At 44.6% G+C, this 26,432-nt stretch overlaps 1 protein-coding gene across 2 annotated transcripts in view; it reads right to left on the minus strand.

Annotated features, from left to right (window-relative positions):
- Nucleotides 1-26,432, minus strand: part of DIAPH1 (diaphanous related formin 1) — a 170,830-nt gene that overhangs the window by 76,607 nt on the left and 67,791 nt on the right. For both annotated transcript variants that reach the window (XM_077825215.1, XM_077825214.1), the window contains 4 exons: nucleotides 26,015-26,131; nucleotides 22,743-22,858; nucleotides 19,422-19,486; nucleotides 18,581-18,760 (listed from right to left, as the gene is read on the minus strand). In XM_077825215.1, coding sequence (XP_077681341.1) covers nucleotides 18,581-18,760; nucleotides 19,422-19,486; nucleotides 22,743-22,858; nucleotides 26,015-26,131 — 478 coding nt within the window. The remainder of the gene's footprint in view (nucleotides 1-18,580; nucleotides 18,761-19,421; nucleotides 19,487-22,742; nucleotides 22,859-26,014; nucleotides 26,132-26,432) is intronic.

The raw sequence follows: 26,432 nt of genomic DNA on the forward strand, positions 1-26,432 counted from the left end.
TTCATGGTTACATGATAATTTAGGACACACAGGAAGTGATGAGTTAGTGCGGCAAGCACATATCAGGGGGTGGCCTATCACCCACAGACAGGCTAGAGACCTGGTGCAAGCCTGCGCTATTTGTGCTGAGACTAGAAAACATATAGCAGAAGGACAAAGGTTTGCCAGGCTAAGAGATGGAAAAACACTATGGGCAACCTGGCAGGTCGACTATGTCGGACCACTGCCCACTACAAGGCAGAGGTGGAAATACATCTTGACTGGGGTAGAAATTGTTTCAGGGATTGGTTTTGCATATCCAACCCGATTGGCAACAGGGTTGTCCACAGTTATGGGACTAAACCGCTTAACAGCAATTGTCCCAATGCCTCAAGAAATCCAATCAGATAATGGTTCGCATTTTAAGAATAAACTTGTAAGGGAATGGACCCTTAAACATGGAGTCCAATGGACCTTCCACCTTCCATATCGACCTCAATCTAATGGCATGGTCGAGCGCTGGAATGGGTTGCTAAAGAATCACTTGAAGCCTACTGATGGCACATGGGGAGACAGACTGGACGAAGTGGTGCAGAGATTAAACAACAGACAGACTCCTACAGGAAGTCCAATCAGCAGGGGATTCTTCCCTACAGGGAAAGCTATCTCCCCTGCCAGAACACCACTGCACAGTTCCAAGTATGCTCCCGGAGACACTGTTGTGATTAAACACCCAGCCCTGGGAACCTTTACCTGCGTTTTGCATGCCTATAAAGAGAAAGGTGTATGGAGTGCTTTAAATGCTGATAAAAGGCTAATAACCATTACAGAGGCTTGGATCGCATCCAAGACCGGCTGACCATGTGATTTATTGCAGGAATGGTCCCACGGTTCCGAGCAACCTGCCAGCTAACCTGTCAGCAAAATGGACCATGCAGCAGACCTGTTTGATTACTAGAGACTACTATGGACTGTTGATATATTTGCCATTACTTATAATAGCGGGTGTAATTTTTGCTTTTAGTGTTAAAATAAGTTTTTTTAGTTAGAACACGACCCACCAGAGATATGTTCCTGCAAGCCCTCATGATCCTTCTGTTGGCTCCAGTCACCTTGGCAATACCAGAACATCCTCTTCGGGGAGCAATCCAAACCATCGCCTCAGCTGCTGGTGCTACAAATTGCTGGATGTGCACCTTGCTAGATTCAACCAATGGACTGGGAATTGAATTTGTACCACTACATGCAGTGGCTGAGAATGGACAAACCTCATGGATGCAATGGTTAGCTCAACACTTGGGATTTTCCCTCTCCCCGTTTTTACATTCGGTTGTGAATACTGTTTTAACCTTTTTAATTATTGTAATTGTTTTTTGTGTAACTTTATGTATTATAAAGCGTTTGATTCAAACTGCTCTTTCCTCCACGCAAATCAGATACCTAGAGCTAAAAAGGGATCCTAACCAATTCCGCGAACCCTCATCCTCTAATTTGGTTGTTGGGTATTTCTAGATTTCCCCAAGGAGGGCAAGAGGTGCTGGCATCACCGCCACCTTGCAATCTGGGATGTAGTGTGGTGCATCGGGGGTGGAATGTAGCCAGACAGCCAGCCCCCCGCCCTCAGACCAGCATTGCTGGAAACACAGGAGGAAGCCGGAACAGGGCACTTAACATATATTCCAGCACAGCCTTTGAAGCTGTGAAAGCACAGGTGTGCCTCTGGGGGCAGATACAACGATTAAGCTCACAGCAGGCAGAGGCCCTGTGACAGACATGGCTTTTAGCCCCTACTAAATAGCGTGATGCACACACACCAACATCCTAGTTGGGAAAATATTTACCCTGATAAAAGAAATGTCCAGTAGTCAACACTTATTGTTTCTCTCCCTTGCAAGTGTAAACTACTCTTGCGAAAGCTGGCGTCACCCAGACAGACCAGCCTCAATTTGGCATAAGAAAGGAGAAAGAGAATAAAGGAGTACAGAGGTATAAGTAGGGGACCTACAGCACCATGATTTTTGAGTGCTTTTCACTATCTATCTGCTGGTCAGATAAGTGACAGCCTCCCAAGGCTTCTGCAGCTAAGAGGGTCCCTATGCCTTGTCCCTTATTCGTCTTTCCGCGGAATTGAGTGACCGATCCTGGCTTGGCACCGCTGGAATCGAGAGATGCAAGGAGGGTAAGAAGCACCCACACCTGATCTCCTATCTTTAGTGTACACATATTTTGAAATAGAGCTCTATACTTTGTTTTCTTTCTTTGGGATTGTGGCTTCAGTTTTGTAACTTGTTTGTGTGTGTAACATCTCTACATTTAAATAAGTAGGCACTAGCAATTTTGTAACCACATGATTAGAATCTAGCTTAATAAATTTTGGTAACCATTTATGCATAAGCCTGACTTGTTTTCTCTGGTTTACTGTAAAGCAGCCAACACAATTAAAGAACCTCAGCCGTTTTGGCTCTAAAGCCTGGCCATTAGGTGAGAGTACTAAGAGCCTAGCGTTGAGTTGTGCCGCCTCCACGGGGCAAACTCTTGGGGCACCTGTCAGTCAATCCTGGCTGCCCGCTGCGAAGGAGCTGTGAGCTCTAGCAGTTAAAGTCACGGGTGTGGAGAGGCTCTTAGTGCTGCCATTGGGGCACCTGTCAGTCAGTATTGACTGCCCGCTGCGAAGGAGCTCTGAGCTCTAGCAGTTAAAGTCACGGGTGGTTAGGACCTTGGGGCATCCGTCAGTCTAGCCCGGGCTGCCCGCCGCGAAGGGACAGTGCGTCCTAGCGGTTAAAGTCAAGGATGGTATAAACGGGCATAGCTGGCACCTCACCAAACATCCTTGGCCGTCGGCTAACACCTCCTCTCTCCTTTTTATGTCTGTCTGCTGAGAAACACTGTTGACGACAACAACGAACTCAAAATTCAGTGACAGAACTAACCCCTTCTTCTCCACTAAGGAGGATTATTAGCCTCTCTCTGAAAAAGGGACTTTTGCTAAGTTTGGATTAAGTTTGGGTTGTAGAACTACTCTAGTTAAGTTTAAATGCTTTACGTTTTGTTTCTGATTCTTTTTCCCTTGTGTATCCCAATCAAAAAAATATTCCAAACCTTGGCATGAAGTTTCGAACATGTTTGTGATGGGACTAGGCAAGCTGAGGTCTCTGCACTCAAAACCCCAAACCAAACCATGTATAACTGTTCAGTATTTTACAGTGACAGAGTTCTGTTAAAACCTTTGACTCTTTGGGCCTCCTTATTCCATTGAAATTAACACAGCAGTTAATTTCCAACCCAAGGGGAAAGAGGGCATGAGCTCCAGGTTAGTGGAAGGAGATCTAGCATGGCAGAGAGGGATCTGAAGAAAACTAATTAACACATAAAAATAACCTTTGCTAATGCTCAAGTGTGTCAGGCCAGAGGGGAAGACAAGAATGCTCTGGGGTCTCAGGATTAGGACACTGGATTGGAACTCAGGAAATGAATGCTCTAGTCTAAGTTCTGTCACCAAAAATGGGCAATTTAATGGTATGATACTAAGCATCCCTATATTCACACCCTACACAATATTGTAATAATCTTTGTACAAAATAGGTCTTGGAAGATATCCTCTGAAAACTAATAGCTCATTTATCATTAATATTGTTGCGTGATGTATGTATGCAATGGGCATTAAGAGTTCTGAATATGTGCTGGAATTTTCAATAATGTGTGTGTAAATCAGGTGTATTTGGAGAGTTGTTAATCAGTTCTATTCTAAATGAAGAAATGTGTGTTTACCTCAATTTACATATAAGCAATAAACAGACCCAGCAAGCTAACAGGGGATGGAGGCAAACCTCACACTAACAAGAAGATAGCATGGAGTCTACATACACCAGGAGAGAAGCAACTTGGTCTACGTTTTACTTTTCAGAAGGATTCATTTCAAAGGTTTACTTGTATATAAAGATGGGGGGCTGAACAACAAGTGATAAGCAACTGAATCAACTAATTGTACACAATATTACTGTATTATAAAATTGTATAGAGTGAGGTTTTTTTCTCAAAGCTAATGACACACTGATTAATACTGTGAAATGTATGTATTAACACCATATAAAGAATTATGGATACTCCTTAATATTAGGCGGTACAGTCTGCCCAGACACGAGGGAATGTCACAGCTATCTCTCTCTCTCCTATGTAAATTCAGCATAGTGGAATCAGAAACAATGAAAGCCCCACTTCACAGAATCATAGGACTGGAAAGGGCTTTAAGAGACCACCTAGCCCAGTCCCCTGTACTCATGGCAGGACTAAAGTACTATCTAGACCATCCCTGACAAGTGTTTGTTTAACCTCCTCTTAAAAATCTCCAATGATGGAGATTCCACAACCTCCCTAAACAATTTATTCCAGGGGTGCTGAACCACCTGACAGTTAAGAAGTTTTTCCTAATGTCCAAACTAAACCTCCCTTTCTGCAATTTAAGCCCATTGCTTCTTGTCCTATCTTCAGCAGTTAAGAACAATAATTTTTCCCCTCCTCCTTGTAACCACCTTTTATGTATTTGAAAATTGTGACCATGTCCCCTCTCAGTCTTCTCTTTTCCAGACTAAACAAACCCAATTTTTTCAATCTTCCCTTATAAGTCATGCTTTCTAGATCTTTAATCATTTTTGTTGTTGTTCTCTGGATTTTCTCCAATTTGTCCACATCCTTCCTGAAATGTGGTGCCCAGAACTGGACACAATACTCCAGTTGAGGCCTAATCAGCACGGAGTAGAGCGGAAGAATTACTTCTCGTGTCTTGCTTACAACACTCCTACTAATGCATCCCAGAATAATGTTCGCTTTTTTTGCAACAGTGTTACACTGTTGACTTATATTTAGTTTGTGGTCCACTATGATACCAGATCCCTTTCCTCAGTACTCCTTCCTAGGCAGTCATTTTCCATTTACATAGCAATCATGCAGTGAGATGGGAAGCGCACAGGAAGGGAAGAACAGCATGAGGTCATCCTGCCTGTGATGCTGTATGGAATATGTGGAACACTTTATGATATTGTTGATACCAATATTACAAAATTGCAAGGAATCTGACCAGATAGGCCATGTAAGGCCTTTGTGAGAATGTTAAGATTTGCCAAGTATGATAATCTTGTTTATATGTTTGTGTCACTTTTGTATTGTGAGTTATAGATATGTAGGGTATAGCTATATTTCAAAACTTGTGCTGTGTGTCTGGGTAACACCCCCAGACGTACTCGCATCAGCACTGCCTAGCCTGTTTGATGGCCCAACAAGGGTCATCAACTGTACAATGAACCTATTGAAAAGCCAGGGACTACACCTTATGATTCCGCAAGGCAGGTAGGGGCATACCTATGGACAAAACTCTAAGGCTTTTCCATGCCCATGTGCTGTGAAGCTTGTATTTGGGACAAAGAAAGTACCAGCCATGTGGAAAAGGAAAATAAAAGGCAGTTGCATCATCTCCATTTTGTCTTCATTCCTGCTTCGTACCTCTGGAGTAACTTTTCTACAAACAAAGCTCTGAACAAAGGACTGAATGATCTATCCAAGCTGTGGATGTGTTCCCGAGGGACTTTCAAGCCCGCAAACTCACTAATACTCCTAGGGTTGCCAATCCTCGAGGATTGTCCTGGAGGCTACAGAAATTTAAAGATTATGTCATGTGATAAACCCCCAGGAATATGTCCATCCACAACTGGCAACCCTACATACTTCTAAGAACCTGATATATGGACTTTGAAGTCTCTATATGTATGTGAGTGCTTTATCATTTAACAACTCTCTTCTTGTCCTTTTTTCCTTATAATAAACCTTTAGTTGTAGACACTAAAGGATTGCTGGCAGTGTGGTATTTTGGGTAAGATCCAAACTAATATTGACCTGGTAACGTGACTGCCCCTTTGGGGTCAGAAGAACATTTTGTATATGTGAGCAGAGTTTTTTAAATAACTTCTCACTATACTGGACCTAGGTGCTGATTGGGAGCCAGAGAACTGGAATGCAATAAATGGGGCTACGTGATTTCTTTTTTAGTTTCTTGATAACCGGTGTGGGGGAAATCAGAAGCACAGTTTGTGACTGGTTGGTGAATTTAACTTCAGTGGTAAACATCAGTTTGGGGAGGATCTGTTCTCCCTTTTGCAGCCTGCGCTGACCTTGGCATTTTCAGTGAGGCCTGCCTCAGGCACCCTCTGGGCCACACTGCCTCTTGAAACAAGTTAACTGGACTTTAAGCAAGGACAGAAGCCATCTCTGGCATTCACCACTAGACATACACAAGAGGCCAGAGCTCTTGCAAGCTGATAAAGATGGGTCCTTCAACTAAAGCATGGAGGGGTGGGGGGTTAAGTCAAGTCTCTGGAGCTGAATATAGGTGATAAACATGCTTAGGTAAAGATCTTTCACCTAAGACAGGGGAAGCCAGCACTTTGTACTTTTGTAAAAAGTCCTGACTGAAGAAAAATCAGCCTTGGCTGGGAAGAAGAATGACTGGTGAGAAACCATCTTGAACCAAGCCTGTATCTTGCTAGATTAAGTTTTAGGCTTTTAGATGCATGTTTTCACTTTTATTTGTCTTTAACGCAGGTGGTGTTGGAGAGAAGGCTTTGGATTCTTTGACCATGGGATGGTGTTCTAAGAAGGAGGAGTGCTAGGCAGAGACGGGCTCCACCTAACGAAGAGAGGGAAGAGCATCTTCACAAGCAGGCTGGCTAACTTAGTGAGGAGGGCTTTAAACTAGGTTCACCTGGGGAAGGACACCAAAACCCTGAGAAAGAGGGACGATCAGCGAGTTATCTCAAGTGCCTATACACAAATGCAAGAAGCCTGGGAAACAAGCAGGGAGAACTGGAAGGCCTGGCACAATCAAGGAATTATGATGTGATTGGAACAACAGATACTTGGTGGTATAGCTCACATGACTGGAGTACTGTCACGGATGGATATAAACTGTTCAGGTAGGACAGGTAGGGCAGAAAAGGTGGGGGAATTGCATTGTATGTAAGAGAGTAGTATGACTGCTCAGAGCTCTGGTATGAAACTGCAGAAAAACCTGAGAGTCTCTGGATTAAGTTTAGAAGTGTGAGCAACAAGGGTGATGTTGTGGTGGGAGTCTGTGGTAGACCACCTGACCAGGGGGATGAGGTGGACGAGGCTTTCTTCCGGCAACTAACGGAAATTACTAGATCGCAGGCCCTGGTTCTTATGGAAGACTTCAATCATCCTGATATCTACTGGGAGAACAATACAGCAGTGCACAGACAATCCAGGAAGTTTTTGGAAAGCATAGGGGACAATTTCCTGGTGCAAGTGCTGGAGGAACCCCCTAGCGGCAGTGCTCTTCTTGACCTGCCGCTCACAAACAGGGAAGAATTAGTAGGGGAAGCAAAAGTGGATGGGAACCTGGGAGGCAGTGACCATGAGATGGTCGAGTTCAGGATCCTGACAAAAGCAAGAAAGGAGAGCAGCAGAATATGGACCCTGGACTTCAGAAAAGCAGACTGACTCCCCCAGGGAACTGATGGGCAGGATCCCCTGGGAGAACAACATGAGGGGGAAAGGAGTCCAGGAAAGCTAGCTGTATTTTAAAGAATCCTTATTGAGGTTACAGGAACAAACAATCCCGATGTGTAGAAAGAATAGTAAATATGGCAGGCGACCAGCTTGGCTTAACAGTGAAATCCTTGCTGACCTTAAACACAAAAAAAGAAGCTTACAAGAAGTGGAAGATTGGACAAATGACAAGGGAGGAGTATACAAATATTGCTCTGCCATGCAGGAGTGAAATCAGGAAGGCTAAATCACACTTGGAGTTGCAGCTAGCAACAGATGTTAAGAGTAACAAGAAGGGTTTCTTCAGGTATGTTAGTAACAAGAAGAAAGTCAAGGAAAGCGTGGGCCCCTTACTGAATGGGGGAGGCAACCTAGTGACAGAGGACGTGGAAAAAGCTAATGTACTCAGTGCTTTTTTTGCCTCTGTCTTCACGAACAAGGTAGGCTCCCAGACTACTGCACTGGGCAGCACAGCATGGGGAGGAGGTGACAACCCTCTGTGGAGAAAGAAGTGGTTCGGGACTATTTAGAAAAGCTGGACGAGCACAAGTCCATGGAACCGGATGCGCTGCATCCGAGAGTGCTAAAGGAGTTGGTGGATGTGATTGCAGAGCCATTGGCCATTCTCTTTGAAAAGTCATAGCGATCGGGGGAGGTTCCGGATGACTGGAAAAACGGCTAATGTAGTGCCCATCTTTAAAAAAGGGAAGGAGGAGGATCTGGGGAACTACAAGCCAGTCAGCCTCACCTCAGTCCCTGGAAAAATCATGGAGCAGGTCCTCAAGGAATCAATTCTGAAGCACTTAGAGGAGAGGAAAGTGATCAGGAACACTCAGCATGGATTCACCAAGGACAAGTCATGCCTGACTAATCTAATTGCCTTCTATGACGAGATAACTGGCTCTGTGGATGAGGGGAAAGCAGTGGACGTGTTATTTCTTGACTTTAATAAAGCTTTTGACATGGTCTCCCACAGTATTCTTGCCAGCAAGTTAAAGTAGTATGGGCTGGATGAATGGACTATACGGTGGATAGAAAGCTGGCTAGATTGTCGGGCTCAACGGGTAGTGATCAATGGCTCCGTGTCTAGTCGGCAGCCGGTATCAAGTGGAGTGCCCCAAGGGTCGGTCCTGGGGCCGGTTTTGTTCAAAGTCTTCATAAATGATCTGGAGGACGGCATGGATTGCACCCTCAGCAAGTTTGCAGAGGACACTAAACTGGGAGGAGTGGTAGATAAGCTGGAGGGTAGGGATAGGATACAGAGGGCCCGAGACAAATTAGAGGATTGGGCCAAAAGAAATCTGATGAGGTTCAACAAGGACAAGTGCAGAGTCCTGCACTTAGGATGGAAGAATGCCGTGCACCGCTACAGACTAGGGACCGTATGGCTAGGCAGCAGTTCTGCAGAAAAGGACCTAGGGGTTACAATGGACAAGAAGCTGGATATGAGTCAACAGTGTGCCCTTGTTGCCAAGAAGACCAATGGCATTTTGGGCAGTATAAGTAGGGGCATTGCCAGCAGATCGAGGGACTTGATCGTTCCCCTCTATTCGACATTGGTGAGGCCTCATCTGGAGTACTGTGTCCAGTTTTGGGCCCCACACTACAAGAAGGATGTGAAAAAATTGGAAAACGTCCAGCAGAGGGCAACAAAAATTATTAGGGGACTGGAACACATGAATTATGAGGAGAGGCTGAGGGAACTGGGATTGTTTAGTCTGCGGAAGAGAAGAATGAGGGGGGAATTGATAGCTGCTTTTAACTACCTGAAAGGTGGATCCAAAAAGGATGGATTTAGACTGTTGTCAGTGGTAGCAGATGACAGAACGAGGAGTAATGGTCTCAAGTTGCAGTGGGGGAGGTTTAGGTTGGATATTAGGAAAAACTTTTTCATGAGGAGGGTGGTGAAGCACTGGAATGCGTTACCTAGGGAGGTGGTGGAATCTCCTTCCTTAGAGATTTTTAAGGTCAGGCTTGACAAAGCCCTGGCTGGCATGATTTAGTTGGGGATTGGTCCTGCTTTGAGCAGGGGATTGGACTAGATGACCTCCTGAGGTCCCTTCCAACCCTGATATTCTATGATTCTATGATTAACCCTTTCTAACTTTATTCCTTTTACTTAGCATCTCTTAACCTATGTCCTATTCTTAATAAAGTTGTTTTATTTTACTATAAAACAGCTCACTGCAGTGCTTAAAGAGAAGGGTGCTGTGGCCCCAGTTAAGCTAATAAGATGTGATGTGTTTTTGTATCTTTAAGAGGAATTAACAAATCATATTGTTTCTCTGAACTTTCCAGGAGAGGGCTGGACATTGTAAGGTACACGCTTTTGGGGGAAATCACCACTGTCATATGATTATGATACATTCTGTACAATGCATGCATCGTGAGGTATCATTTTAAAAGTCTTGATCTGTTGAAGCATAGTATCCTGTTGAATTGTATGTACTATTATTGTATGTGAAATTACGAAGTATTGTTATATCTGTCACTGAAATATGTTGTGAGGTTGGGAGACAACCACAGCTGGCCTTTCAGTAATGACAAAGGGGTTACCATCACGGACCAGACAGGCATTAATCGCCCATCAAGAAGAATCCACTCTACCAGAAGCTCTTTTGAGGGCACATACACAAGGAGGATTGCCTGACCCCACAGTCACAGCAAAGATCTTTCTAGCAGCTGAAAGAAAGTATAGAAGTGACATAATCACTTGGCCTCTCCCCTCCCACATCTCAACACCTGGAAGACAAAGACTTTGAACTGGGAAAATTGATCCCAGGCTGGGAAAGGAATCCAGCCTGTGCATTGAGAATGCTGAGCTGCCTGCAACATCTAGTAGGGTGAGAGACTGCGTGATTCAAATCTTGCTTAGTCTGTAGAATTTAGACTGCAAGTTCATTCTTATTTCTCATGTAATCAACTCTGATCACTATGCCTACTACTTATAATCACTTAAAATCTGTCTGTACTTAACAAATCTGTTTTTATATTTTACTTAAAACAGTGTATTTTTGGTCGATGTGCTTGGGGAATCTTAGCTGAGATTACAAAGGCTGGTGCATGTCCACTTTTCTTTGTTGAAGTGATTAATTAATGAGCTTGCACTGACCAAGGGAGTCTTGAGCAGTGTAAAATGGTATATTTCTGAGGTGCAAGGCTGGGAACTGGGGTGACTGGCTGGTGCCTCTATCAGTATGATTCATGAGTGGCTCAGGGAGCATTCATGTAATTTAGCTGGGTGTGGGGCTCCACATGCTGATGGCTGAGTGATCACAGCACCTGGAGGGGTTTGCTCATTGTCACTGGCATAGCTTTGTGAAAGACAGCCCAGGCTGGAGAGTTAAGGGGGCACAGCGGTCCCACAGTCCCAGGTTGTACCCCGGGGATCTCATTACAGAGGATAATACTTTCCTCCTTCCCAGGTAGCATATGTGGGATGCTCAGGTACTCTGGTGACAGAGAAATATAAAAAAGCCTTCAAAAATAGACAATGGAAACTTCAGCTCCAGAGCAGACATATGAGAGGTAAAGAATAATACACTAACGCCTGGCAGGGTGGAGCTGGTGCTCACAGAATGAACCTTAACAGAAGGTGGCTGCTGCCTCCATACACCATAATTATCTTAGGCACAAACCGTAGGAGATTGTTTATCTTTTTGCAGCCTTTTGAAGAAAAGGATTGAACTGTTGAGGGACTTCTGGAGCTATATGGAAAGAGGAAGCCACCTTGGGGAAGAAATAGGAAACTGCTCGATGGGCTGATGTTAACACAAGAAAAGACTCCAGAAAACCAGCTAACGAAGCTTCCCCACTATTTATGAAGGAGATGGTGAGTAGCAAGACAGTTTTCAAAGTAAAACACCTCTCTAGAGACCTACTTTGTTGATTCAAAAGAAGCCCTTCAGCTAAGTGTGCGTTTAGCATCTGTTCCAAGTCCCACACCTATACTGGAAAGAAGGGGGAACAGTGATGGTGCAGTGGAGAAAGGGGGAAGATGAATGGCTCCATTCACACAAAGACTAGGCTGTAACTCTATGTTTGTTAGAGCATATGAAAGCTCCAGAGCATACTGCAAGCAAAGAAAAATAAACTCCTCCCTAGGAGACACCTGGCCAAGAACAAAAGATTTTTTGGAGGTGGGGAGAATCACCAGAGAAACAAAGGTGAAAACCCGAAGTCTAGTTCAGCCAGCCACTGTCTGGAAGAGTGTAACCAGTGACCAGCTGTTCTATTTTTCACAATTTAGTGTTTTTCCTGCCTACAAGTAGTGATGTGAGGGGTTATACCCACTGTGGGCCAATCCAGAGGGATGTTTTGGAAAGACCAGATGCTATTTGCTCTCCAAGTAATCTCTATTTGTTGAGACCTGCTATGCTCTAGTCTATATTCCTGTCAGATAAGAAAATATGAATGGATACACTGGGTCAGACCAATGGTCCATCTAGCCCAGTATCCAGTCTTCTGACAGTGGGCCGGGCCAAGTGCATCAGAGGAAATGAACAGAATAGGGCAATTATCAGGTGATTCATCCCATTGTCCACTCCCAGCATCTGGCTCTCAAAGGTTATGGGACACCCAGAGCATGTGGTTGCATTCCTGACCATCTTGGCTAATAGCCATTGATAGACCTCTCCTCCATGAATTCACCTAATTCTTCGTTGAACGCAGTTATAGTTTTGGCCTTCACAACATCCCCTGGCAATGAGTTCTGCAGGTTGACTGCATTGTGTGAAGAAATACTTCCTTATGTTTGTTTTAAACCTGCTGCCTATTAATTTCAGTGGATGATCCCGGGTTCTCATGTTATGTGAAGGTGACAGTAACACTTCCTTATTCACTTTCCCCACACCATTCATAATTTTATAGACCTCTATCATATCCCCCCCCTTAGTCATCTCTTTTCCAAGCTGAACAGTCCAGTCTTTTTAATCTTTTTTCACATTGAAGCTGCTCTAACACCCCTAATAATTTTTGTGGCCCTTCTTTGTACCTTTTCCATTTCTAATATATCTTTTCTGAGATGAGGACACCAGAATTGCATGCAGTATTCAAGGTGTGGGCATGCCATAGATTTATATACTGGCATTATGATTTTACTGTCTTCTTATCTATCCATTTCCTAATGGCACCCGGCATTCTGTTAGCTTTTTTGACACTGCACATTGAGCAGATGTTTTCAGAGAACTATCGACAAAGACTCTAAGATTTCTTTCTTGACTGGTAACTGCTAATTTAGACATCATCATTTTGTATGCATGATTGGGATTATGTTTTCCAATGCACATTAGTTTGCATTTATCAACACTGAATTTCATTTTTGTGAGCTCTCTCTGTAATGTTTCCTAGTCTGCTTTGGACTTGACTATCTTGAATAATTTTGTATCATCTGAAACTTTGCCACCTCACTGTTTACCCCTTTTTCCAAACCATTTCTGAATATGTTGAACAGCACTTGTCCCATTACAGATCCCTGGGGGACACTGCTATTTACTTCTCTCCATTCTGAAAACTGACCATTTATTCCTACCCTTTGTTTCCTGTCTTTTAACCAATTACTGATCAATGAAACGACATTCCCTCTTATCTCATGACTGCTTACTTTGCTTAAGAGCCTTTGGTGAGGGATCTTGTCAAAGGCTTTCTGACAGTCCAAGTACACTATATCCAGTGAATGACCCTGGTCTATATATTTGTTGACCTCCCCCCCGGCCCAGAATTCTAATAGATTCGTGAGGTATGATTACCCCTTACAGAAGTCATGTTGATTCTGCCCCAAAAAATCATATTCATCTATGTGTCTGATCATTCTGTTCTTTACTATAGTTTCAACCAACTTGTCTGGTACTGAAGTTTACTGGCCTGTAATTGCCAGGATCGCCTCTGGAGCTTTTTTAAAAAATTGATTTCACATTAGCTATCCTCCAGTCATCTGGTACAGAGGCTTTTTTAAGTGACAAGTTATATACTACACTTAGTAGTTCTGCAATTTCATATTTGGGTTCCTTCAGAACTCTTGGGTGAATACATAGAATCACAGAATCATAGAATATCAGAGTTGGAAGGGACCTCAGGAGGTCATCTAGTCCAACCCCCTGCTCAAAAGCAGGACCAATCCCCAATTAAATCATCCCAGCCAGGGCTTTGTCAAGCCTGACCTTAAAAACTTCTAAGGAAGGAGATTCTACCACCTCCCTAGGTAACGCATTCCAGTGTTTCACCACCCTCCTAGTGGAAAAGTTTTTCCTAATATCCAACCTAAACCTCCCCCACTGCAACTTGAGACCATTACTCCTTGTCCTGTCCTCATCTACCACTGAATAGTCTAGAACCATCCTCTCTGGAACCACCTCTCAGGTAGTTGAAAGCAGCTATCAAATCCCCCCTCATTCTTCTCTTCTGCACACTAAACAATCCCAGTTCCCTCAGCCTCTCCTCATAACTCATGTGTTCCAGACCCCTAATCATTTTTGTTGCCCTTCGCTGGACTCTTTCCAATTTATCCACATCCTTCTTGTAGTGTGGGGCCCAAAACTGGACACAGTACTCCAGATGAGGCCTCACCAATGTCGAATAGAGGGGGACGATCACGTCCCTCGATCTGCTCGCTATGCCCCTACTTATACATCCCAAAATGCCATTGGCCTTCTTGGCAACAAGGGCACACTGCTGACTCATATCCAGCTTCTCGTCCACTGTCACCCCTAGGTCCATTTCCGCGGAACTGCTGCCTAGCCAATCGGTCCCTAGTCTGTAGCTGTGTATTGGGTTCTTCCATCCTAACTGCAGGACCCTGCACTTATCCTTATTGAACCTCATCAGATTTCTTTTGGCCCAATCCTCCAATTTGTCTAGGTCCCTCTGTATCCTATCCCTGCCCTCCAGCGTATCTACCACTCCTCCCAGTTTAGTATCATCCGCAAATTTGCTGAGAGTGCAATCCACACCATCCTCCAGATCATTTATGAAGATATTGAACAAAACCGGCCTCAGGACCGACCCCTGGGGCACTCCACTTGACACCGGTTGCCAACTAGACATGGAGCCATTGATCACTACCCGTTGAGCTCGACAATCTAGCCAACTTTCTACCCACCTTATAGTGCATTCATCCAGCCCATACTTCTTTAACTTGCTGACAAGAATATTGTGGGAGACCGTGTCAAAAGCTTTGCTAAAGTCAAGAAACAATACATCCACTGCTTTCCCTTCATCCACAGAACCAGTAATCTCATCATAGAAGGCGATTAGATTAGTCAGGCATGACCTTCCCTTGGTGAAACCATGCTGACTGTTCCTGATCACTTTCCTCTCATGTAAGTGCTTCAGGATTGATTCTTTGAGGACCTGCTCCATGAATACCATCTAGTCCTGGTGACTTATTACGGTTTAATTTATCAATGCATTTCAAAACCTCTTTTATTGACACCACCACCTGGGACAGTTCCCCAGATTTGTCACCTAAAAAGAATCCTCATGTATGGGAATACCCTCACATCCTCTGCAGTGAAGAATGATGCAAAGAATTAGTTTAGCTTCTCCACAATGGCCTTATATTCCTTAAGTGTTCTTTTTGCATCTTGATCATCCAGGGGTCCAAATGATGGTTTGGCAGGCTTCCTGCTTCTGATGTACTTAAAACGTTTTTTTGCTGTAACTTTTTGAGTCTTGCTAATTACTCTTCAAATTCTTTTTTGGCCTGCCTAATTATACTTTTACACTTGACTTGCCAGAGTTTATAGTCCTTTCTATTTTCCTCAGTAGGATTTGACTTCCAGTTTTTCAAGGATGCCTTTTTGCCTCTAATAGCCTCTTTTGCTCTGTCATTTAGCCATAGTGGCTTTTTTTTTTTTTTTGTTCTCTATGTTTTTTAATTTGGGGTATACATTTAATTTGAGCTTCTATCACACTGTTTTTAGAAAGTTTCCATGCAGCTTGCAGGCATTTCACTCGTGACTGTTCATTTTAATTTCTGTTTAGCTAGCTTCCTCGTTTTTGTGTAGTTCCCCCCTTTTTGACGTTAAATGCTAGTGCAATGGGCTTCTTTGGTATCCCACCCAAAGGATGTTATATTTAATTACATTATGGTTGTTATTGCCAAGTGGTTCAGCTACATTCATCTCTTGGACCAGATCCTGTGCTCCACTTAGGACTAAATCAAGAATTGCCTCTCCCTTTTTGGGTTCCAGGACTATTCCAAAAAGCAGTCACTAAGTGTGTCTAGAAATTTTATCTCTGTATCCCATCCTGAGGTGACACATACACAGTTAATATGGGGATAGCAGAAATCTCCCATTATTACTGAGTTTTCTATTTTTGGAGCCTCTCTAATCTCCCAGAGTATTCCACAATCACCATCAGGGACAGGTGGCTGGTAGTATATTCCTACTGCTATACTCTTATTATTCAAGCATGGCATTTCTGTCCATAGAGATTCTATAGTACCATTTGTTTCATTTAAATTTTTACTATATTTGATTTAGCTTTTTTTCCCCACTTATAGTGTTACTCCCCTCAAGCGTGACCTGCTCTGTCATTCCTCTATTTTGTACCCTGGTATTACTGTGTCCCATTGATTATCATCATTCCACCAAGTTTCTGTAATGCCTATTATACCAATATCCTCATTTAATAGCAATTCACCCATCTTAGTATTTAAACTTTAGCCTTTGTACACAAGCACTTACAAAATTTGTTACTATTTAGTTGTCTGCCTTAGAATCATAGAATATCAGGGTTGGAAGGGACCTCAGGAAGTCATCTAGTCCAATCCCCTGCTCAAAGCAGGACCAATCCCCAACTAAATCATCCCAACCAGGGCTTTGTCAAGCCTGACCTTAAAAACCTCTAAGGAAGGAGATTCCACCACCTCCCTAGGTAACACATTCCAGTGCTTCACCACCCTCTTCATGACAAAGTTTTTCCTAATATCCAACCTAAACCTCCCCCACTGCAACTTGAGACCATTACTCCTTGTTCTGTCATCTACCACCACTGCGAACAGTCCAGATTCATCCTCTTTGGAACCCCCTTTCAGATAGCTGAAAGCAGCTTCAAATCCCCCCTCATGCTTCTCTTCTGCGGACTAAACAATCCCAGTGCCCTCAGCCTCTCCTCATAAGTCACGTGTTCCAGTCCCCTAATTATTTTTGATGCCCTCCGCTGGAGGCTTTCCAGTTTTTCCACATCCTTCTTGTAGTGTGGGGCCCAAAACTGGACACAGTACTCCAGATGAGGCCTCACCAATGTCGAATAGAGGGGAACGATCACATCCCTCGATCTGCTGGCAATGCCCCTACTTATACAGCCCAAAATGCCATTAGACTTCTTGGCATCAAGGGCAGAGAATGCAACCATGGAGGTCCTGGACTTTAATCTCTTACTTAGCAGCCTAAATTGGGTCACCAGGACCTCTCTCCTACTTTTCCCTATGTCACTGTCACCTGACCACCAGCTCCTCCCCAGCACTGGCATATAAACTGTCTAGATGTCTCAAGAAATCCGCAACCTTCGCACCAGGCAGGCAATTCACCATGTGGTTCTCCCAGTCATTACAAACCCAACTATCTATATTTGTAATGATTGAATCACCCATTGCTATGAGCTGTCTCTTCCTAATAGTTGGGGTTCCCTCTCCCAGAGGGGTATCCTCAATGCGAGAGGCTACCACATCATCATCTGAAAGGAGGGTCCCAACTATGGGATTGTTTCCCTCTGCTCCAGTTTGCTGTTCTCCTTCCCCATCATCCTCAACAGCGCAGAGGTTGTCAGACTGGGGGTGCAACCACTCTACTGTGTCCTGGAAAGTCTCATCTGCGTACACCTCTGTCTCCCTTAGCTCCTTCAGTTCACACACTCTGGTCTCAAGAGCTGGTACTTGGTCTCTGAGGACGATGGGCTGCTTGCATCAAGTGCACACATATGCCACCTGCCCAGAAGGCAGGTAATCATACATCCTGCATTCGGTGCAATAAGCTGGATAGCCCCACCCTGCTGCTAAACTTCTGCTGCATTATTTTTACTCCTGCCGCTTCTTTTTTTTTTTTTTTTTTTTTAACAAGGAGTGGAATTTTCTGTAATATTTTAGGAAGACTATATGTGCCTCACTTTCCCTCTGTACTTTGCATTGTTATGCTGTGGGGCAAAAGGGTAAATTAAGTTTGCTCTTGGAGCAGTGCAAGACACATGAGGTGTGTATGCCACCTAGCTGTCTGGGTGGAATGAATGGGTCATTAAAGAACGAGTTAAAACCAAACCAAATCAGAGAGACAATGGAAGAATGGAAGTGCCAAATCTGAACACTTAACAGATACAAGCTTTGTCAGGAGGGGAATATGAACACAGCTTGGCTCTGCCTGAACAAAGGACTGAGAGCTGACAGGAAGGGGAGAAGAGTCGGCTTTTTGGAGCAGCTCAGCTGCTCTCACCTGGGATGGACAGAAAAAAAGAGATTGACTGGAATGGAGTCCATAGCAGCTTGGCTAGCTGATTGCTCTGGGTTGGCCCGATGGACTACGTCTTAACATTTATTTCTCTATGCTAACCTAAGAACTTCCAGTGCTGTGTCCCAGTTGACTAATAAAACCTATTCTGTTTTGAAAAGGCTGCCAAGTGTCCCTGCAAATACTTGCTGAGGTGAATTGGTCCCTGAAAAGTGTACAAGTCTCTGACTAGGAGACTCTCTCAGCTGGACTCGCTGAGCAGAGCTCACTATGTAAAGCAGGAGTGCTAGAGCCCAGAGGTTGAATCTTGGGGATGTTAGGGCCATGTGGCCTACTCTGAAGGAAGAATGAAACCCCTTGGGGGTATGCTACACAGAAGAGATTTGTCCTAGGGACTGTTCAAAAGCTGGGAAGAAGCTCACATCCTGTGGATCCATGATAATTCCCCACTTTCCCGCCCCGCACATGACAGCCTGAATGTTTCCTCTGCCCAGTTGAAAGACAGAAATCTCCAGAGTGCTGTAGGCTGTTTAGCGAGATGGCAATGCTCTCCAAGGTACTATAGTCCATACCCCCAGTCCAGATCCCAGCTTGACCATTACCTCATTGTTCTTCTTGGAGACTTCGCTTTCCAGACTCTGATTTTCTAGGGTAATTTGTTGTTTCTCCTTGTCCAGGAACTGCTTCTCTGCATCTAAATCCAGGAGTTTCTGTTCAAAGTCACTTTCCATCTTCTTCATTTCAACCTGAAGCTCATGCCGTGCAGTGAGTTCTGAGTCCAGCTGAGGGACAACGTGCATTATGGGTTAGGAGATGATGTGCATAAGACAATTACTTCCCCTTGCTTTCCCTTCAGTCTTCTCAAAGTCCAGAACCACCCCCAACACACAGACATTCCTCACATTACAAGAGGATAGGATTTATTCTATTGCACAATCCAAAAGGCCAAGGAGAACAGGGAAGAAGTCACTGGCCCTGAGTCTCCAAGTGAAGGAGTCCATATTTACACTGAAATGCACACAAATAACTCTTCACATAGAGAAAATGCATTACAAATTCTTGGCACTGTCTGAAGGCAGCTGTTTTCATGGCCGTGACAAGAGGTGAACCTTTTAATTACATCCAGTCACAGCTTCAGTTGACAGTCATCTGCAGGTCCTGATTGAGAGTGAGAAGTGTGTGGGCGCACACACCCAGCAGCACAGCCCTGAACACTGTCTCCCCTCAATGTGAAAACTACATCCTTTTTTAAAATTAAGAAGTAAACATGTGGCTCTTCCCCAGAGATAAAGGTCAAATGCAGAGCTGAGTGGCTATTAACCACAGTTCTGCTGCATGAACTAATGGAAGGCACTATCTGATGGCACCTGCAGCCCAGTCTCTAATCACAGTGCTCAGAGGCCTATACCACACACCATTCACCTCCCATCCCCAGCCAAACACCTTTTTCTCCAGCTCCACTGCTTTGGCCTCACTTTTCTCCACCTTCGTTTGATCAATCAAGTTATCTAAAAAAGGGGGAAAGGGAAAACAAAATTAGGCACACAATAGTGTCCAAAATTATTCCTTCTCCCCTTCCCCCACAAGGCACATAACCCTTACATGCCCTGCTAGAGACAGTCCTCCAACCCCCAATACCACTTTCCCCAGTGCAATACTTAGTCCTGGATGGAGCTTACCACTCACACCCTTGCAACACGATCTGTACAGTACCCTTTGCTGAAAACAGACCTTTCTTTTTACTCAGTCAGGCACATAAAACAAAAACCAGTTATTTACCTGTCCTGTAACTGTTGTTCTTCAAGATATGGGTGCAGACATGTATTCCACTCAAGTGTGTGTGCACCCAAATAGTTTTCTTTAACAGTACCTAACAGGGTGGCACTTGCATCCTCTGGCCCTCGGAGCCTCTCCCATGGCTATTTAAAGGTGGTCCCAGCATGACCTCCCTCAATTCCTTTGCACCAGACTCTCAGATGGAGAGACTGACACAGAAGGGTCGGAGGGTGGGAATACATGTCTGTACCGATACCTCAAACAACAGTTACAGTTCAGGCAGTAACTATTTTTTCCCCCTCTTCGAGTGGTTGCAGACATGTATTCCATTCAGGTGATTCTTAAGCAGTAAACAATGGAGATGGGGCTCAGTGTCACTTAAATAACAACTGCAGAACAGCCCTTCCAAAGTCTAAGTCAATCTAGACCAGGGTTCTCAAACTCGCGGCACATGAACCTCCCCAATGTGGCCCGCAGGGCTCCAGCAGTTTTGGGGCTGGATGAAGCCCTAAGCTTCTAAGAGGATGAAGAATCTCCCTGAATCTTAGAGTGACTACAGTCAGTTTTATGAGACTTCTCTCTTGGGAGAGGAGAGGAAGAACAACAGTCTGTTCTTCTCCTTGGAGAAAAGTTAAAGCCTCATGGTGGCACCGAAGGCCTCTGAGGGGCCAGACGATCAGATCCTCCCAGGCACAACAAGAACTGAGTATTGGAATCACTACTGAGGATAGCTATCCCACATGAGGGACAGTATTTGAAACCTGGTGAAGGCATTGCACCAGGCAACAACAAACTACTAAAATACTCAATTAACTAATCTAACACTAAGGTGGTACTACTACTACTCCTCAGAGTTTCTCTTGGCTTTTTTGTATATAGTTAGTACTGCTAACTATAAACTAACTACTGTGACAAAGTTCCTCCTCTGCCTTAGTGGGTCCTGCGCTTATTGGCAGATTTGCTCACCTCAGAGGTTCAAGGCAGCCCTCAGTTTGGCCACTTTCGTGGCTCAAATCTGCCGTTCACTCAGTTAGCCTCATCACTGGCCAGCATGGGGAAAAGGAAGAACAACAATCCCCACAGTCTCTGCTGATCCACCTAGTGGATCGGGAAATAGGCCAGAGACCTTCCCCTCTGGTAGAACCCACAGTCTAGGTCAATTCCTCTGGTATCAAGTCGGGAGTTGGGGGGATGGGGGAAACCCGGGCCCACCCTCTACTCCGGGTTCCAGCCCAGGGCCCTGTGGATTGCAGCTGTCTACAGTGGCTCCTGTAACAGCTGTGTGACAGCTACAACTCCCTGGGCTACTTCCCCATGGCCTCTTCCCAACACCTTCTTTATTCTCACCACAGGACCTTCCTCCTGATGTCTGATAACGCTTGTACTTCTCCGTCTTCCAGCAGTACGCCTTCTCACTCTCAGCTTCTTGCGCCTCTTGCTCCCAGCTCCTCGAACGCACACCACAAACTGAAGTGAGCTCCTTTTTAAACCCAGCTGCCCTGATTAGCCTGCCTGTCTTAATTGATTCTAGTGCTTCTTGATTGGCTGCAGGTGTTCTAGTCAGCCTGTATGCCTTAATTGTTTCCAGAAAGTTCCTGATTGTTCTGGAACTGCCCCTGTTACCTTATCCAGGGAAAAGGGACCTACTTAACCTGGGGCTAATATATCTGTCTTCTCATTGAAACCCACTACCTGGATGAGCAGGTGAAGTCCATCAAAGAACTGGGTGAGCATATGACCAACCTGCGCAAGATGGGAGCACCCAAATATGGGATGGCAGAGTACCTCTTTTACAAGCACACCCTGGGGGACAGTGACAGTGAGAACTAAAGCCTCAGCATAGGCCACCCATGGGTTTCAGTAGGTCTCCTAGCTTTCTGCCCAGCAGTGCATGTATCTACTGTTAGATAATGTCATTCTGTACCAAAAAAATCACACCTTTGTTTTTTTGTGTTTGTAACACCTTACATCCAATAAAGTGACTTGTTTCAAAAAAAAAAAAAAATCACTCTCCTGTAGCCATCTGGCCTGATCCTGTCATACTACATATATACAAAAAAAACAGACAGAAACTCTGAATAGTAGTAGTAGTACCACCACCTTAGTGTCAGATTAGTTTAGTTGGGTATTTTAATAGTTTGTTGTTGCCTGGTGCAATGTCTTCACGAGGTTTCAAACACTGTCCTTCGTGTGGCAAAAGAGTGAGGTAAATACCACCCAGAATACTCCAATTCAAGCCGTGGGCAGTGAGAAAGAACTGAGTGGGGTCAAGGCAGCACAATAGTTAAATATCCATGAGAGAGTCTATGGGGGCCAGATGATGCGAGCGCCACCCTGATGTGAACTGCTAAGCAATGTTATCTTGCTTTGATGCACTGGGCACCCACTCCTGAGTGGAATACATGTCTGCAACCACTCAAAGAACAGTTTTTTCTGGAAGTTCTCCTTCCTCACAGAAAGCATAATGTACCCCTTACAGTCTTCCCTCACTGAGTGAGGCAACAAGTGACAGCACTATGGACTCAGTACTAGTTTCCAGGAGACATACCATTGGCTCTACTTCCACTTACAATGCCCTCTGCTGGCCACAGCATGAAGTGCTCATGGTGGCCTAGGGGGAAAGCTGTAAGTGATCTGTCTTCTAATCTAGTCTGATGGCAAGATACCCAGCCGAGCACAGTACAGGGCAGGGGGTGTGTGGTGAAAGGCAAGCCCCAAATGAAGATGTATGGAATGGCCCACATACAGACTCCCAGTGCAGAAAGCAACAGAAAAGGCACCTCAGAAAAAGGGCTCCAGCTGAGCATATTAGTTGTGATTGCAGAGCCCATTCTCAAGGAGGAAGAACCAGAGAAACAAACAGAGAGGCAGGAAGTTCTCTTGGTCAAAAGCTCAAAGTGCAGTTGAGGGACTAAATAATGAGGTTGTTCTGGAACCACATCAGACTGGGTTCGTTTTGATTGTGATATGAACAGCTTCAGGACTTACCTATTAGCCCCTCAATGTCAATGTTGAGGCGCTTGCATTTGAAGTCTGGATCAGCACCATTCTTATGCAGAACTATCTGGGAAATGCATTCATCAATTAGCTTATAGTACTGAGCTCTATGGAAAGAGAAGAAAAGGAAACAGTGTTAACATGGCTCTATAAAGTCATACACCTGAAAACCATGGGTCCCACGCACTCAGGGGCCCCACAGAGAAGTTTACAAAGGCTCTGTAACAAATGTAATGTCTGAAGATCAAAACTTGGTCTCTTCAGCAAGTTATGTCTCCAGGTAAAACATCTTGGTATGCCACGTGGCCTCTGTTACAAGCTGCTGCCAAAAAAGAATCAAGAGCTACATACCCACCACACCATCACATTATATACCAAGAACATTGTGGGCTATGCTCCAAACTGTCTATTTCTTTACTCCTGTCTGCCTTGTCATTCTCACAAACCTTGGCAATTAGCCTCTCCATCACTCCATAGAAACTCTGTGAACTAGTCTCATGTCCTTCTACTCTCTACCCTCCATTATGAGCCTATCTTCTTCGATCAGAGCTCCATCCTTCTTATGGCAAGCTACCACCACCTGCTGGCAGCAGACTACTTTAATTCCAAACCAACAGGAGCTGTTCCCCAACAGTGAGTTTGGGAAACAAATTCTAGACAGATTATTAATGTATACAATGCTGGTTAGTGAGACAATTAGTTTGGTTGTTTCGATTTGCTCCTAACAAACTTCCTTCCAACCTAAACTTTTTTTTTTTAATTGTGTATCTATAATGAATTACCTTCAAGTTAGGCGTGATAGCCGCATTAATATCACATCACATTCAGAAAGGGGATCCGATGTCTCTTTACTTGCAACACACTACATAGATATCCCAAAACATAGGCACACTCAAGGTTAAAAATAATTAATGAAAACAGATTATTTAAGGAGGTGGACTCCACAGTTCTGTTGGCTGGGAAGGTGGAGTCATTTATTGGAAAATATGAATATCTACAGCTAGAGAAGTTTACTCAATATCAAATCCTTCAGTATAAATACACATAGCAAAGGCTATGTTGTAGAGCAGTGGTTTTCAAACTTTTTTTTCTGGAGACCCAGTTGAAGAAAAGTGTTGATGCCTGTGACCCAACGGAGCTGGGGATGAGGGGTTTGGGGTGTGGGAGGGGCTCAAAGCTAGGGTGGAGGGTTGGGGTGTGGGGATGAGGGTTGCGGGTTTGGGGGGGCTCAGGGCTGGAGCAGAGGTGTGGGAGGGGGTCCGGGCTCTGGGCTGGGGGTGCAGGTGGGGCCAAGAATGAGGGGTTTGGGGTGCAAGAGGGGGCTCTGGGTTGGGGGGGCTCAGGGCTGGACCAGGGGATTGAGGCGTGGGGTTGGGGCACAGGCTTACCTCGGGTGGCTCCCGATCAGCAGTGCAGTGGGGTCCTAAGGCAGGCTTCCTGCCTGTCCTGGCACCTCGGACTGCGCTGTGCCCCGGAAATGGCCAGCAGCAGGTCTGGCTCCTAGGTGGAGGTGTGCAAGCAGCTCCGTGCGGTTCTCGCCTACAGGCTCCCCCCCAGCTCCCACTGGCGAGTGCGGAGCTGGTGCTTGGGGTGGGGGCAGCACGCGGAGCCCCGTGGCCCCCCCTGCCTAGGAGCCGGACCTGCTGCTGGTCACTTTCAGGGCGCAGCGCAGTGTCAGAACAGATAGGAATTAGCCTGCCTTAGCCGGGCAGCATGGCCAACAGGACTTTTAAGGGCTCCTGACCAGAGCTGCTGTGACCCAGTACCTGGATTGCGACCCGCAGTTTGAAAACCACAGTGGTAGAGGATATACACAGATACAGCGCAACACTGCTGGGGCCTCATTTAAATGTATTTGGTGGTATTATACCAGAATAGAAGTCTTCTGGTAAGGGATTTTCTAACAGATACCAAAAGCCATAGAACACAGTCAACTTTAACTTGTCTGTCACCCTCCAGTCATTTTCTCCTAACAACAAATCAGAACCTTCGGACAGGTTAATTTAGAGTATGCTTGCGTCTTTATGGCATAATCTTTTCATTCCCACCTCTAAGTACCAGACTGAATACAACCTAGAGCATTTTCGAAACAGCAAAAAAAAAAAAAAAAAAAAAAAGAAATCAAGCTGTTCTTGAAGCTGCATTAGCTGATATCAAATTGTCACAGGGCACAAGATTAGCTCTAAGGGTTAAAGTTGCTGCTTATTAATTTCATCAGGTGACCTCTGGTTTTTGCATTGTGGGAAAGGGTACATAACACTTCTCCACTCACTTTTTCTATACCATTCATGATTTTTTTCTATCATATCCCTCCTTAATCATCTCTATTCTAAGATGAACAGCTCTAATCTTTTTAGTCTTTCTCCATATGGACAATGTTCCATACCCTTGATCATCCCTGTTGCCCTCCTCCGAACCTTTTCCAGTTCCACTATATTCTTTTTTTGAAATGGAGTGACCAGAACTAGACACAGCATTCAAGGTGTGGGTATACCGTGAATTTATATAGTGGCATTATCATATTTTCTGTCTTATTTGCTATCCCATTCCTAACAGTCCCTAACTTTGTTAGCCTTTTTGAATTCTGCTGTGCATTGAGCTGAAGTTTTCAGAGAACTATCCATGATGATTCCAAGATCTTTTTCTTGAGTGGCAACAGCTAATTTAGAAAAAATTAGGAGTCCTTGTGGCACCTTAGAGACTAACAAATTTATCTGGGCATAAGCTTTCATGGGTTAGAACCCACTTCATCAGATGCATGGAGTGAAAATACAGAAGCAGGTATAAATACATGAAAGGATGGGGATTGCTTTACCAAGTGTGAGGTCAGTCTAACAAGATAAATCAATTAATAACAGGATACCAATTCAGCAGGATACCAAGGGAGGAGTTTTTCCTGCTGAATTGGTGATCCTGTTGTTAATTGATTATTCTCATTAGACTGACCTCACACTTGGTAAAGCAACCCCTATGCTTTCATGTATTTATACCTGCTCTTGTATTTTCTCTCCATGCATCTGATGAAGTGGGTTCTAACCCACGAAAGCTTATGCCCAAATAAATGTGTTAGTCTCTAAGGTGCCACAACGACTCCTCGTTATGTTTGCTGATACAGACTAACACGGCTACCATTCTGAAAGCTAATTTAGAACTCATCATTATATATGTGTAGCTGGGATTATTTTTTCCAATAAAGTGCCTGTTTCTCCCACACACTGCCAGCATCTCTTCCAGCAGGCCTAGCACAAAGCTCCCCTCCTTACCTGGCTTCATAATCATTGCGGATCAGCAGAAGGTGCTGCAGGATAGAGAGGAAGAATGACTCTGCTTTGGAATCCTTTACTGTGTTGAGGAGAATCTGGAAGACTTCACTGAAATCAGTGAAGAAAGGGTTAAGGAAACAGAAGGGTCTCTGGGGAGACATCCAGGTGCTCTACTTACTCTTTTGCTCTGTAGAGGAAGGCATTAGCCCTTCAAAGTACTATCCTCAAAACTTTATCAATGCATATTCCTCTCATACAGAAGGGGGAAGAGGACACACTGCAGGAGACTAGCCAAAAATGGGACTCTAATTCCTTCTCCCTGAGCCTTTCTAAAGCCCAACCAGTATTTGCTAGGTGACATTCTCGTCCCTGATTGGAGTGGTGGTAGAAAAGGGGAAGCTGTTGGTAGCTCATTCAT

The sequence above is a fragment of the Eretmochelys imbricata genome, chromosome 8, assembly GCF_965152235.1.
Source record: "Eretmochelys imbricata isolate rEreImb1 chromosome 8, rEreImb1.hap1, whole genome shotgun sequence".
In the NCBI taxonomy this organism is placed as follows: domain Eukaryota; kingdom Metazoa; phylum Chordata; order Testudines; family Cheloniidae; genus Eretmochelys; species Eretmochelys imbricata.